This window comes from Hyperolius riggenbachi, chromosome 12 (genome assembly GCF_040937935.1).
Source record: "Hyperolius riggenbachi isolate aHypRig1 chromosome 12, aHypRig1.pri, whole genome shotgun sequence".
In the NCBI taxonomy this organism is placed as follows: Eukaryota; Metazoa; Chordata; class Amphibia; order Anura; family Hyperoliidae; genus Hyperolius; species Hyperolius riggenbachi.
Genome location: NC_090657.1, coordinates 90,812,188 through 90,828,343, shown reverse-complemented (window position 1 = coordinate 90,828,343; position 16,156 = coordinate 90,812,188). Strand labels below are relative to the sequence as shown.

Here is a 16,156-nt window from a genome sequence, read left to right as displayed (position 1 = left end):
GGCTTGCGCGCTGCAACTAATTTCTTTAAGTCCCACCAGAGGTTCTCAATCGGATTTAAGTCTGGTGACAGCGATGGCCACTCCAAAATGTTCCAGCTTTTATTCTGCAACCATGCTCTAGTGGACTTGGAGGTATGCTTGGGATCATAGTCCTGTTGAAAAGTCCAACGTCTCCCAAGCCTCAGGTTTGTGACGGACTGCATCACATTTTCATCCAATATCTCCTGGTACTGAAGAGAATTCATTGTACCTTGCACACACTGATGCTTCCCTGTAACTGCAGAAGCAAAACAGCCCCAAAGCATGATTGACCCCCCCCCGCCATGCTTCACAGTAGGCAAGGTGTTCTTTTCTTCATAGGCCTTGTTCTTCCTCCTCCAAACATAGCGTTGATCCATGGGCCCAAACAGTTCTAATTTTGTTTCATCAGTACACAGAACACTACCACAAAAGTTTGGGGATAGTGTTCTGTGGACTGATGAAACAAAATTAGAACTGTTTGGGCCCATGGATCAATGCCATGTTTGGAGGAGGAAGAAGCGCGCGGGGGGGGGGGGGGGTATTGTCAGTCCATACTTTGGGGCGGTTTTGCTTCTGCGGGTACAGGGAAGCATCAGTGTGTGCAAGGTACCATTAATTGTCTTCACAAACCTGAGGCTTGGGAGACGTTGGACCTTTCAACAGGACAATGATCCCAAGCATACCTCCAAGTCCACTAGAGCATGGTTGCAGAATAAAGGCTGGAACATTTTGGAGTGGCCATCGCAGTCACCAGACTTAAATCCGATTGAGAACCTCTATTGGGACTTAAAGAAAGCAGTTGCAGCGCGCAAGCCTAAGAATGTGACTGAGCAGGAGGCTTTTGCCCATGAAGAATGGGCTAAGATATTCGTAGATCACTACAAGACACTTGTGTCAAGCTATGCTTCACGTTTAAAAGCTGTTATAACTGGATAAGGATGTTATGCTAAGTATTAAGAATTAATGTCACTTGGGGGTTGAATAAAACGGATAATGATGTGAGCACAGAAAATACATTTGTGGTCATTTCATTATAAATGTTATGTTATATTTGTCTGACTTACAAGTACCTCTTTGATTTTCAGTCATCTTGTTTACAATTAAATCAATGTCAAACTGGCCAAAACACTCAATTTCAGTGGGGGTTGAATAATTTTGAAAACAACTTTAAAATAAAGTTTATTGGATTTACAGAATGTGCACAATAATTGTTTGAATAAAAATAGGCAGGTGCATAACACTGTTGTCATTTTATTGATTTCAAAACGTTTAGAACGAATTATTAAATTGGCTTGGTAAGCTCAGTGGCCCCTGACCTACATACACAGGTGAGTCCAATTATGAGAAAGAGTATTTAAAGAGGAGCTGTTAGGTATAAGGTCTCAGAGAAAATAAACACATATATCAGTAGCTAAAGATTGGCTGTACTTACATTACATATGCATTTCACTGTCCACGTTTGGATTTCACAGAATTTGTATATAGTATATGCAGAGATAGATGCTCCTGACAGCTCATGGCAGGCTCCATGTTTTTCTGTCAAATGTGTCGTCATGTCCTGCCTGCTTCCTGATCACAGATAAGCTCCTACTTGAACAACACAGTGTGCAGTGAATATTAATGAGCCATGTGGCTAGGAACAATAGCTGACTCCTGCAGAGTACTCTGCCCCGAGTTTTATCAGTGCTACACGCTGGACTGATTAGAAGCTTCTGTAACGTCTCATTAGCAGCCGAGGGGAGGGCCCCAGAATGCTTTGCAGTTTAGTATGCGGCTTGCGTCTTTATGGGTCTATAACAGACTTGCTGATAAGCACACATCAAAGGTAACTGAGATTTTTATCTTCACTAATGGCTTTTGAGCTTCCTTCTAAACTGTTTAACACAGGAGAATAGAGGTTTAAATTAGCTTCTGCAGCCTGACAGTTACTCTTTAAGGGGGTCAACTGTAAGTTTCCCTCCTCTTTTAATCTCTGAAGAGTAGCAACATGGGGGCCTCAAAACAACTCTCAAAGGACCTGAAGACAAAGCTTGTTCACCATCATGGTTTAGGGGAAGGATACAGAAAGCTGTGTCAGAGATTTCAACTGTCTTTTTCCACAGTTAGGAACATATTGGGGAAATGGAAGATCGCAGGCTCAGTTCAAGTTAAAGAGACACTGAAGCGAGAATAAATCTCGCTTCAGTGCTTATATTTAACAGGGGCATGTGTGCCCCTGCTAAAACGCCGCTATCCTGCGGCTAAACGGGGGTCCCTTACCCCCCAAATCCCCCCCTCCCCCGCAAAATCTACGACCAACTTGGTCGTAGATTTTGCTGCTGTTGAGGCAGGGCTAACGGCTGCAGCCCTGCCTCTTAGCACCGTCTATCAGCGGCGCATCGCCGCCTCTCCCCCGCCCCTCTCAGCGAAGGAAGACAGAGGAGCGGGGGAGAGGCGGAGTCGGAGATACGCGCTGACAGACGCGCGTGAGGCAGGGCTGCGGCCATGAGCCATGCCTCAATGCGGAAGTGATCCCCCACTGCACGGAGGGGATTTGGGAGGTAAGGGACCACCGTTTAGCTGCGGGATAGTGGCGTTTTAGCAGGGGCACACATGCCTCTGCTGAATATAAGCACTGAAGCGAGATTTATTCTCGCTTCAGTGTCTCTTTAAGGCTCGAAGTGGCAGACCAAGAAAAATCTCAGATAGACAGGAGCGACAAGTGGTGAGAACAGTCAGTCAACTCACAGACAAGCCCCAAAGACCTACAACATTATATTGCTGCAGATGGAGTCACTGAGATGATGGATGCAAGAGTGATGCAGAGGAAGCCTCCACCCACAGCAAAAACAGAGCCGCTTGAGGTATGCTAAAGTCCGCTTCATTTTGGAATAAAGTGCTGTGGAACGATGAAACTAAAATCGAGTTATTGGGCATAACCAGGGGCATTATGCATGGTGGAAAAAGAACACAGCATTCCAAGAAAAACACCTGCTACCCACAGTAAAATATGGTGGTTGTTCCATCATGCTGTGGGGCTGTGTGGCCAGTGCAGGGACTGGGAATCTTGTCAAAGTTGAGGGAGGCATGGATTCCACTCAGCATCAGCAGATTCTGGAGACCAATGTCCAGGAATCAGTGACAAAGCTGAAGCTGCGCTGGGGCTGGATCTTTCAACAAGACAACAACCCTAATCACTGTTCAAAATCCACAAATGGTGTGTAACTCACTTGAAAGATTAATGAAAGATCTTAGACCAATTTTACCACCTTCCATGTAGTATAAGAGCCATACTGTACACAGTCTATTCTATGGAGCTGAACTCCCCATCAGATAAAAATCTTTGCAAGATGCTGCACAAAAAAGATGCTGTAGACATTCAAAAGATCTGTTCCTGCAAAATGCATTCATAGTCTATGATATCTGCAGATCCTCATACACACCTCGTTTAACAGACATTAATCTGCATATCTGACAATCATCTGAAGATCCATCCTGGTGGATCTGATCTGCAGATGAATGTCTGTTAAACAAGGTGTGTATGAGGATCTGCAGATATCATAGACTAGGAATGCATTTTGCAGGAACAGATCTTTTGCAGATACTGATCTTTTGAATGTGTACAGAATCTTTGTGTGCAGCATCTTGCAAAGATTTTTATCTGATGGGGAGTTCAGCTCCATAGAATAGACTGTGTAGGTGTGGCTCTTATACTACATGGAAGGTGATAAAATTGGTCTAAGATCTTTCATGAATCGTTCAAGTGTGTACACACCATAAGGCATTCATGCAGAGGAGCAAGTACAATGTTCTGAAATGGCGATCTCAGTCCCCAGACCTGAATATAATTTAAAAAAATCTGTGATGTGAGTTAAAGAGAGCTGTCCTTGCTCGGAAGCCATCAAACCTGAATGAACTAGAGATGTTTTGTAAAGATGAATGGTCCAAAATATCTTTAACCAGAATCCAGACTCTCATTGGAACCTACAGGAAGCATTTAGAGGCTGAAATTTCTGCAAAAGGAGAATCTACTAAATACTGATTTTATTTATTTTTTGTGGTGCTTAAATTTATGCACCTGCCTAATTTTGTTTAAACAAATATTGCACACTTTTTGTAAATCCAATAAACTTCATTTCACTTCTCAAATATCACTGTGTGTGTCTCCTATATAACATATTCAACTGACATTTTTTATCTTAACTACTAACGATTTATACAGGAAAATCATGACGATTAACAAGGTTGCCCAAACTTTCACAGCCCACTGTAGAGATGGTCTTTGAAAGGCTTAGTTGGTCCTTTCTGTTTCAAGTGCTATGGGCTTTGCAGGAAGGAATACACTACAAAAACTATATAGCAACTTACAGGTTGCCTTGAAGATTTTTTACACTAACCTTAACCAATATTTCAGATTTTGGAATGGCAAGCACAAGGGTTGTCCCTTGCCCCGCCTACTTTTTGCCCTTTCTATCAAGCCCCTGACCACAAGAACAAGTAACAACCATGATACTATTTGCAGACAATGTTCTTCTATCACTAACAAATCCTTATGTATCACTCCCCAATATACATGCAGAGCTCTCTAGGTATGTGAGGGTTTCAAGAGAGTGAAAATAAAAAATAAAAAAAACATTACCTTTAATTTAAAATTAACTTTGATAATATATGTGTAATGCTGTATAGCAAGTGTGATGACAGGGTTGCATTTTCGAGTTCTACCAGTAGATGGCACCAGCTATCCACACACACACAGTATAAACAGAGCTGTTTATCATACCTTTAGCACTGTAATGTTCCAAGCAAAGCTTTCCATGGCTTTCTGTAGCTTCCTACCCTTCAGTCCTTCTTTGGCACCAATCCGATGGAGATCTTCATGAAAACTCATCCCTGCAAAAGCAAGAATCTATTTTTACTATACAGTGTACATGTAAAATGGGTGCTGTGGCAATTTGGGTGCCTTATAAACTAGATTATAAGCCGACCCAAGGCAACCACATGTTCACATAGTCATGAACCAGCCCTGGGGCAGAAGTGTACATGGGAAAAAGACACATGGAAAATCGGCACCAAATAGCTGTAGTAGAATATCAGTAATTTTACTACTGCTACTCACCCTCTGTGCCGCCAACTTCCACCCAATCCCTCCATTATCTATGCCCAACCCTCACTTACTCTTAACCTCACCATATCGAAGCCTAACCCTAACCACCCCCCACTTAATCCTAGCCTCACCCTATCGATGCTTAGCACTAGCTTCCCCCCAAAGACCAGAATGACTGGTGCACTTTTGCTTCGAGCCACTGAGCTCTGGCAGCAGCCTGACACTGTACATTTAGATCAGGGGTAGGGAACCTATGGCTCCGGAGCCAGATGTGGCTCTCTTGATGGCTACATCTGGCTCACAGACAAATCAGTAGGGGTTGATTCACTAAGCTGCACAGCTCAAGCAGCGCAGCTTAGGTCCCTTGTACATTTAATCAGTTGCTCTCAATTAAAACTGAAAGAAAACTGATTTTTTTAGAGTAATTCCAATGTTCCCACTATATCCGGTTTAACAAAGTTTTTTCACAATGCACTGCTATGGGAAAAATGCGTACTAATGCACACTAATGCTGGGAATACATGGCTTGATTCTGAGTCATTTAGATGGCTCAATAGATAATTTCTGACACGTCCGATCTCCCGCCCGATCGTTTCACCACTCAATTCTGCATTGAGGACAATGGAAAAAGATAAGAAAAACGAGTGGAAGATAAGAGAATTGCCTGCAGAATCGAGCGGGGAATCGATTGATTGAAAGAATCGAGCGGCAAAATTGACCCGTGTATACCCAACATAACAGAAAATCTAACAGAAAAATCTAACAGAAAATTGTATGGTGAAATCTAACAGAAAATTGTATGGTGCGTACTAGGCATAAGGCATAGCAACCATTAAGTGTAAACGGGCCCTTAGTGTGGCAGTGCAAGAAAAAAGTTCAAAGTAGTAAAGTAAACTTACTCACGCTACCCCAAAACGAACGTCTGCTCCAATTGTCCCACTCTGGACCCTGTCAGGTCCAGTGACTTTGTAGGACGAGATCCCCGCACATTGATTGGCCCAATAGGCTAACTGTCAAGTGACAGGCTACAAAGTAAATCAACCCCCAAGTCAGCTAGCTAATTGTACAAGCTGTTAGTTGGTGTTTCTCCTGTCTGGCTCTCGGGGAAATTGCTGATGTTGCTGAAACCCAAGAGAAGCTGAAGACGTGTCTGACACTTCTGCTGCCCCGGAGAATCAACTGTATACACAACACCATGGCAACAGGGACGTGAGCCCTCTGCTGCACATGCACACTGTGCCAGTTTAAAACATATTGTATGGCTCCCACGGAAATATCTTTTAAAACATGTGGTGTTTATGGCTCTGTCAGCCAAAAAGGTTGCTGACCGCTGCTTTAGAGGAATTCAACAACTCCACCACCACCGCTCCGAAGAAGTTTGAGCGTTGCTATTGTTGCCCCTCCTAAAAGCCCCAAATATCAACTACAACAGTAAGTATGGGCACCGGAGGCATCCAATAAAAGTAGCAATAGAACAAATGCAGAGGGTCCGCACACTGAGTATAAAATAAATACTGGATTTGTTCTATTGCTGATTACTGGTCCAGCACCTGGGAATCCTATACAGTGTGCAACATTTCAACTGCATTCTGGACTATAAAAATAGCAGGCAGCCGTCCGCTATACAAACTGCAGCTCCAAATAGGGGGCGCCAGCGGTCGGCACCCTCTATTTGTAGCCCCAGTTTGTATATTCTTATCTATTAATTTCCGTTTATAGCGAATCGCAGCGATTAACATGGGTGCCTATGGCGGTGCCCAAGTATCCTGATTCCGGGGCTGATGGTCATCAGATGTTCACCGACTGCTCAGCAATCATAAGCTGGAGGGGGGGAAAAAGTAACAGGGGTGGGAGGAGCTTGACATTCTTCTACATGTTAAAGCAAATTACAGCAAAAACTCTAACCAGAATAGCACCCTAAACCAAATTTAAATCGAAATCGCAATGTGGGGTGCGACGATTACGCAACTGTGAAAGCGGCAATTTTCTAATGCTTATAATTTTCCGCTTTCCGCGCATGTAAGCCAAAGTAACTTGCCTTCCGGGATCCCCTGCAGCCTCTTTCTACTTCCTCTCCCAGACGTCCTTCGTGTTGATATCAGCACCCCCTGTGATGACATGCGGTTACGTCATCACAGGGAGCGCTGGTACCAATGCCATGGATCCCTGGGAGAGGAAGTAGGAAGAGGCTGTCGGTATTGCTGAAGGTGACTAATTGCGCTATGCCCGCTCTCCTTTACCGCTGCATCTATGCTGCCTGGCTACCTATACTGGTGGCACTTACCTAGTTAACCTTTACTAGGGGGGCAACTATACTGGCTACCAATACTGGAGACACCTACCTAGGTAACCTATACTGGGGGCAACTATACTGGCTACCTACACTGGAGGAACCCACCTAGCTAACCTATGCTGAGGGCAACTATACAGGGGGCACCAACTGGCTAAACTATACTGGGGGCATTGTGAATTTAGTGCTAAACCTTAATTTTAAGAACATTTAAAAAAAAAACAAAATCGCAATTTCCATTTTTTTCTACAAGCATGCAGCCCTAAACCAGAATAGTATTTCTATGTGGAAAAATAATACATTTAAAATAGGTTTCATCTTTCAAAATCCCTAGATAGTGTTTCTAAAATACTCCTTACCATTGTGCTGACCACAGATTTATTACAGCAAGTGAAATACATCTATGAACAATGCCTGCCATGAAACAGAATCAAGTGACAGGAAGGAAGCGGTGCTACCTCACAATGTGTCTGACAATCATGGCTGGCTCAGGGGAATACACAGGAGGTGTAACGACAGCAGAAGATGGATGTGGTGACTGGACCTGTATAGACTCTTCAGGCTTTATCTAACATTGTTCACTCACTGAGCAGAAGCGAAGCATCATGGGAGTTCCTGCTTGCTCTCATAAATCTGAATAACTACAAATACCTTCCGTTTTAAGAAGGAATTTATATTTAGCATAAGCTATTTTTTCTTTTTAGTCTCTTAAAAAATCTTAAACCAAGAATTACTAAAAATCCAAGAGAATTGGGCTACATTTAAAGTAAACCAGAGGTGAGAGGGATAAGGAAGCTGCCATATTTATTTCCTTTTAAAAAATACCAGTTGCCTGTCAATTCTCCTGATCCTGTGTTTCAAATACTTTTAGCCACAGACCCTGAACAGGCATGCAGCAGATCAGGTACGCAGACTCCGCTGACTCAGGTTTTACTGGATTAGCCATATGCTTGTTCCAGGGTTTTGACTCAGACACTACTTATGCCAGAAGATCAACAGGACTTGCTGGGCAACTGTCATTGTTTACAAGGAAATAAATATGGCGGCCTCCATATTCCTCTCACCTCAGGTTCCCTTTAAAGTGTATGCGCATCAGTTGACGGCCAGATGTGTTGCCAATACAATGTAATGACAACACATCTGTTGCAGTGCACAACACACTGTTGCCTGCATATTCAGCACAACGCAGCCAGGTGGGCCCCTGCATCATACATGGCATTAGCTTTTTATTAGTGCTGCAGTGGTAATGATCACTTCTATAGTATAGTAAGGGTACAAGTAGGGCCAACCCCTTCCAGTGTAAAAGGCATTAAGTAATGCCAAGAATATATGTGGTCCTGATCAGAGTGTGTTGGCTATCTCTGACTCAGAGGTAGTTTTGCCAGTGCATGCGCAGTAGGAAGTTTTCTGCTCTCAGGCTGCACTCCCAGTTCTCTCTCTCATGATTTCTCAGATTAGACCCTCAAAGATTGCACTCTGTTAAATCATACATGGATAAAGGTACCCACATAGCTCCCAACTGTCCCTCTTTTGGAGGGACAGTCCCTCTTCGGGAACCAAATCCCTCTGTCCATCTTTCTTCCTTATTTGTCCCTCTTTCAGGACTGATGTACAGATCTGTGTAAACGTATGCATTTTTCTACTGAAAAATGTGTTTTATTGGCTCCAAACTTCATTCCCTTCTTTAAAGGGGCTCAGAGGAGTGGGTTTTCCGCTCATGCGCAGACCTGTCACGCCGGCAGCCGTGATGACGCGAAGCGGCTGGCGTGATGACCCACTGCGTCAACTACTTGCCAACTGCTCCACGCCAATTGGCGTAAGCAGTGCGGCAGCCCCAGGACCGTTCCACGCCCATTGGCGGGAACGGTCATCTACGGGGCTAGGAGATCGCGCGCATCTCCTGCTTGGGGGGAGGCGGAGCTCCGCCCCTCCTTCAGTCTCCGAGCGGCATTCAGGAGATTTAGGCAGCAAAATCGCCGTCTAATAGGGTAGTACAGCGCTGCGGTCAGCAGCAGCGCTGTACTGGGGACAGCCGTGTGACACGGCTGTCCCCCTGGGTGACACGGAAGCGATTGGCGGTGACAGGCTAAAGCTTATCACCGCTGATCGCAGTGATTGGCTGGCTGGGGGAGGGAGGAAAAACATTTAAAGAAATATTTTTTTTTATTTAAAATATAATAAAAATATTTACATAAAAAAAAACAAATATAGGGAAGCGATCAGACCCCACCAACAGAGAGCTCTGTTGGTGGGGGAAAAGGGGGGGGGGGAGAATCACTTGTGTGCTGTGTTGTGCGTTGCCTTAAAGCTGCAGTGGCCCAATTAAGTAAAAATGGATGGTCACTAGGGGGGTTTAACACCGCAGTCCTCAAGTGGTTAACCAGGAAGAGCCGGCCCGACACCAGGCCCGGTTGACGCCGGTAACAGGGGGCCGGCGGAGGCTGAAGGAGAGGAGCCAGGGGGAGACCGCAGGACCTCGTCGCCTACGATGAGCTGGAAGAAGGCCCAGGTAAGTGTATTTTTTTTTTAACTCGGGCACTCCTCAGACTCCCTTTAAAGAGAACCCGAGGTGTGTTTATAAAATGTTATCTGCATACAGAGGCTGGATCTGCCTATACAGCCCAGCCTCTGTTGCTATCCCAAACCCCCCTAAGGTCCCATTGCACTCTGCAATCCCTCATAGATCACAGCCGTGCTGTGCATGCTGTGTTTACATCTCTAGTGTCAGTCTCAGCTGCTACCCCGCCTCCTGCATAGCTCCGGTCCCTGCCCCCGTCCCTTCCCTCCAATCAGCAGGGAGGGAAGGGATGCAGGCGGGGACTGGAGTTCTGCAGGAGGCGGGGAGAGCAGCAGACTGACACTATAGAGATAAACACAGCCAGCTCTGACAAGCTGTCAGCAGCGTGGCTGTGATTTATGAGGGATTGCAGAGTGCAAGGGGACCTTAGGGGGGTTTGGGATAGCAACAGAGGCTGGGCTGTATAGGCAGATCCAGCCTCTGTATGCAGATAATATTCTTCAAACCCACCTCGGGTTCTCTTTAAATTGATATATTTCCCAGTGGATCTCCATATACCCAAGTACTAAACTCTTTATAAAATAATCTCTCGCATTTATAATGATAAAAACAACATGCTTGGTCCAGTTACTATTCATACATAAGCTCAAAAGAAACAAACTAAGTTTCTGCTCTTGTTATGATGGTTTTTGCTTGTTTATATTAATTTCGTTAAAATTGGGTAATACTTTAACTATTTTATTTTATGGAAATAAAAAATGGTAGTACTACTATATCTAACTATAAAAAATCTCAAATTGTTTATATATAGGATGCGATTTTGGAGCCTTAGTAGGGTGTCTCCTAGGCCCCAGACTCCAGAGGACCTGCTCCTAGTTAACATCAAACTATATGCACCTTTTATTCAATACGCTACCATGATTAATGTATACATGTGAAAGTTCAAGTTCTTATAAAAGTCTGTCAAACATGTATATGCACTCTTGGTCCAATATTTTGAAAAACATAATCTATATGTATAGGATAATTTCATGCATAAAACGTCCATTGTTAATTTTCTTTATTGAAAAAAAACAATAAAAACTATTTGAATATAAATTGATATATTTCCTTATTTCACATCACTATGAAGAAAAACTAGCCATGATAGAAAGGTGCAGTGTGGATTGAATTCTAAAATTACATGTTTAGAGGTGTGACAGGGGCGTGTCTTAAACTGTCCTTTTTTCTCATCTCAAAAAGTTGGGAGGTATGGTACCCCTCCTCCCAATCATAGATATGACTAAATACTGGCATAAGTCCTGTAAACTCCTCCAGACCCATGATCTCTCTCAAGATTTCTGTTTGTTGGTAAGTGACTGCAAACATACCAGAACATATGCATATGTATGTATGTATGTATATATATATATGTTTGTATGTATGTATGTATGTATGTATGTGTGTATATATATATATATATATATATATATATATATATATATATATATATATATATATATATATATATATATATATATATACACACACACACACACACACACGACGGAGCAGGAGGGGCAAGAGCACAGTGCCTTCAGCTTGGGATCTGGCACTCCGGGAGGCGATTATGTCTGAACAGCATTCTGCCCCAAATTGTCACCCAAGGGATTGAGCCCAATAGAGTTTGTGCGTGTTTTCGCATCTTTACTAATATCTGTATCTGGGCCTACTACACAAGTATTGCTATGACTTTTCTGACCATTGTTCGACAAGTATTAAGAAAGCGAAACAGTTATGTCACACAGACATTTGTTCTACATATTCACAAACACCAAGCAGCGCTCCCAGAGAAATGTTTGCCCATCGCAGGGCTGCAGAAGTGGACTGCTCTACTCATGAAATAACGGCACTGCTATCAGAACAATGAGACTTGGCAGGAAGACAAAATCTCTCATGCTACAAGTCTGTGGGAATTACATGGAGCTGAACTAAAAATAGACAAAGGTATGTGATTAGCTGGTAGAGACATCAGTGGGAGCAGTTTCACATTCTAAAGCCCTTGCTGGAGGGGATATAGCAGCGGTGGACCTATAAAGGAATGCCTATCAAGTTAGTGAAGTGTTCATCACAGGAGAGAAGACTGACATAAATATTCCCATCATGCACTGCTCAGCAGCTCCTCATGTGCAGACAGGCGGGCTCATTCACACCATAGACTTTCATGTTACCATTCACATTACAGGTGTGCGTTCCCATGCGTTACGATGTAATACGATGTAACGCTTCTGGGAACATCTAATCGCAAAACGCACACATTCTCCTGATGGGATGGCTGCCAACGTCTGCGCTCCTAGCGCACCACAACGTGTATTCTGTGCGATGGCCGCACGATGGAAACGCATGCACGACATCGCGTTCGTGTATGCGCTCTGTAGTGTGAATGAGCCCGAAAAATAAATCACTTTTTCCACAGAGGTCCTGTGTGAATCTATAACGTACTTCAGACTTAACCACTTGACGACCGCAGTGTTATTGACCCCCCCCCCCCCCCAACGACCAGGCTGTTTTTTGTTGAGCTGGGATGTGCAGGCTTTTCAGCCTCCTGCACAGCCCAGCTATGGAGCTCAGCGATTGGACTCACCTCCTTTTTTTGTCCTTAAGGGGACGTGCCATCTGCGGTGTCCGAACGCTGTGCCAGTGTTTTTTTTTGTTTTTTTTTCTAGCCTCCATGAGGCATCAGCCTATGAGAGGACGGCGCTCCTCGGCCAATCAGAGGCCAGGGATCACTGCCGGAGACCGCAGCGCTGTACGGATGTAAACAAAGGGGATTTCTTTCCCCTTTCGTTTACAAACAGCCTCCTCGTTTGAAACATTATACTCATCAAACTGCTGTACCACATACATATATTTGATTTCAAAATATAAGCAAAAAAAAAACAGATAAAACAAAAATTGGGTTTGAACTAAAAAATTTGAGAGAATAAAAATTCTTTAGATGCAGTTGGAAGTTACATTTGTATGAAAAAAGCGGTCTTTCTCGTACACGTCATTGGTAGTCATTTACCCAGCAAGGCATTGCAATGTGTGAGGATAGAGTTTGCTTTGTAGGTTTACCGGTATCTGAAAAGTCAGGAGACTAACCCAGTGATCTGCAAACTTGGCTCTCCAGTTGTTAAAGAAAATCTGTAACGAAAAAAGTTCTCCTGGGGGTACTCACCTCGGGTGGGGGAAGCCTCCGGATCCTATTGAGGCTTCCCCGTCCTCCTTGGTCCAACGGCGGTGGCGAGAATCCTCCCGGAGCGGCGGTGATGTAAATATTTACCTCCTTGGCTCCAGCGCAGGATCCGCTCTCTGCACGGAGAAAGCCAAAAATAGCCGATCTCCGACGGGCCGCTCTACTGCGCAGGCGCTAGTCTCCTGGGCAGCAGAGCGGACCCGACGGAGATCGGCTATTTTCGCCTATCTCGGTGGGAAGAGCCGCAACAGCGCCCCCGCTGGAGCCAGAAAAGGTAAATATTGCACAGCCTGACAAATTGTCGGCTGTGCGTTCCGTGGGCTGCAGCGAGACCGCCGTGGGATACAGGAGGACGGGGGATGCCTTGATAGGGTCCAGAGGCTTCCCCCTACTGAGGTGAGTACCCCCCAGGGGAACTTTTTTACAGTACAGATTCTCTTTCAGGAACTAAAGTCCCACAATGCATTTGCCTTTATGAATCATGACTGTGGCTGTCAGACTCCTGCAATGCATTGTGGGACTTGTAGTTCCTCAGCAGCTGGAGAGCCAAGATTGCTGATCACTGGACTAACCTGTGTCTGACGACTCGTGACCTCTACAACTTGGTCTTGCGTTCACAAATCTATTCCCCATCAACTTTTCTCAATAACATTACAGTGATCACATTTCTACTTTTCTTTCATCTTGAATTTAGCCATACAATTTATTTGGTTGAAATAATTTCATACAACCTACCGCCACACACCATTCGTTTTCTGGACACACAGATTTTAAATGTTTCCATCCTTCCCGATTGACAATTCTTCCGAAAAATGGCAATTCCAATCAAATTTCAAAAACAAACAAAAAAAAAAAAAACAAAAACAAACCCCAAACCATTTGATATTTTTATGCAACTGACCATTTTTGAATTGTAGAAGAATTGAATGTTTTGGTTGTAATGTGTGACCACCTTATGTCTCTGGCAGGAAGTGTGGCACAGCACTGGCACAAAAACACTCAGCGCTGTTTGTCCTGTAAATGGCCAGCGTACGTTCTAGTACTGCCAGCATAATGACCTCAGCTCCTTGACCATGCTCTGCCAGCCTGTCAGTTCAGACCTCAACCTGTTGCAGTCAGCTGTGTCCTGCTAACACTATACAGGCCTATGTCTGCCCCTGCTAGTACTGCTCTGGAGGTGGAGCCATACGCTCACAGGCTCCACCTTCTTGGCTAAGATTATGGATATAAAGCTATCGAGGCTTGTGCTGCATGCTGTTATTTTTACATTGTGCACCTGTGCTTCTGTGTTTAAAGGGGACACACAAGCACACAGGGTAACTCACAATGTTCAAAACCATGCAGGGTAGTAGTATTGCATACATTGCATCATCCCACATCTTATTTTATTGAAGCCCATCTCTGATCCGCTGCACTGCAGGCATGTCCCTATTCATTTCAATGAATGTGAACACAGCTGCTGATGCAGGCAGGCACAGCTCCCGACATCACAGTTCCTGCATCTTGTGCTCATTTGCTGCCATGCTTGGATGCAGGCACATCCTACCTTCTGAGCATTGCTGTGTAAGCCAAAAGATCACAACTTGCACTTCTTGGGTTCAGTAACTGATCCCTACTGGTGTTCTTTCCAAGGCTGAGACTTTGGAATGAAGACAGCATGTGGTGACCTTGCTAGAGATGTTTTTCTCTGATGTCCTCATTACAGAAACACAGAATGCCCTCGGCCAGTAGTGACTGCCTGACCCATACAGGAAGCCCATTTGTATTCTCTGGATTCATGAGCAGAGCCTTTCATATTTCCTTTAAACTATCAGTGTTTCCCTGCTAGCAGTCATAGCATCTGCTACTGCTTACGTATAACACCACATTCTGACCTTACTGCTTGCAAGCTTACTTCATCAGTTAGCACAGATTTCCCATAAACCAATAGAGCACCTGTCAGGGTTACCTAATCACATTACTCTGCGCAATACCCATCCTTCTCATCATGAATGAAAGAAAACCCTCACAACCTTCTATGTCCTATTCTTTGCCATACAGTGGTGATAGAAGCTGGATATGACATTTCTTTTCATGTCATTATTAGGCACTTTATCCAGCTGCGTACAACGAGCTTGATCCATGATTAGTAATGCACTCTGGTCCAGATTTACATCACAGGAGCCTATAGGCACAGATGTCCTGGCACCCTAGACTTCACCCTCCATGAACCTACAAACCCCCACCAAACTGCACCGCAAGTGTGCTGGCTGCCCCAGCTGTCACTTCTCCCTTACTTCTCATCATAGGTAGCCCCTTAGTATTAGGTAGCCGGAGCCTTACTCAGCATTAAGTAGCTAGAGGTGCCCCCGGCTGAAGGGAGATCTTGTCAGTGGAATGTCGAGAGCTGGATTAGTAACCTCACATTTGTACTCTCATCAGGGCTCTGCATAGGCTAGGCAGCAGGCACTTACAGAGAAGAGTGAGGTGCCTTTCCATCATCAGGCGCCTGTAGGCACATGTCTACAGTGCCTTATGGTAAATCTGGCCCTGAAAGCTCTGAATCAGTGCAAGTAAACTCCTTTTACACGCGCGACTTAAAGGGAAGGTTCACGGTCCCTAAAAAAAAAAAAAAAAACATGCTAATCCACTTACCTGGGGCTTCCTCCAGCCCGTGTCAGACAGGGCGTGTCCTCGGCGCCGCTCCGCAGGCTCCCGGTCTCCTCTGGTGGTGCACCCGACCTGGCCAGGCCGGCTGCCAGGCAGGGCTCTTCTGTGCTCCAAAATGCGCCTCACGCGGGCACGCTGACGTCATCGGACATCCTCCGGGCTGTACTGCGCAGGCGCAGAACTACTGCACATGAGTGCAGTAGTTCTGCGCCTACGCTCCATACTGCACAGGGGTGAGCGTGCAAGAGAGCGTGCTTGCGCAGGCGCAGTACAGGGCCGCACCTTCTTCAGGACCACTCGGGCTCCCTGAAGACTTCTGAAGCCTTCTTCGGCCGGGTAAAGCAGTATTTGACTAATTTAGTCAAATACTGCTGCCGG

At 44.8% G+C, this 16,156-nt stretch overlaps 1 protein-coding gene across 5 annotated transcripts in view; it reads right to left on the bottom strand.

The window, feature by feature from the left end:
• The window catches only part of LOC137541038 (inactive phospholipase C-like protein 2), a 478,057-nt gene that overhangs the window by 24,697 nt on the left and 437,204 nt on the right, over positions 1-16,156 (bottom strand). For all 5 annotated transcript variants that reach the window (XM_068262181.1, XM_068262185.1, XM_068262182.1 and 2 more), the window contains one exon: positions 4,781-4,890. In XM_068262181.1, coding sequence (XP_068118282.1) covers positions 4,781-4,890 — 110 coding nt within the window. The remainder of the gene's footprint in view (positions 1-4,780; positions 4,891-16,156) is intronic.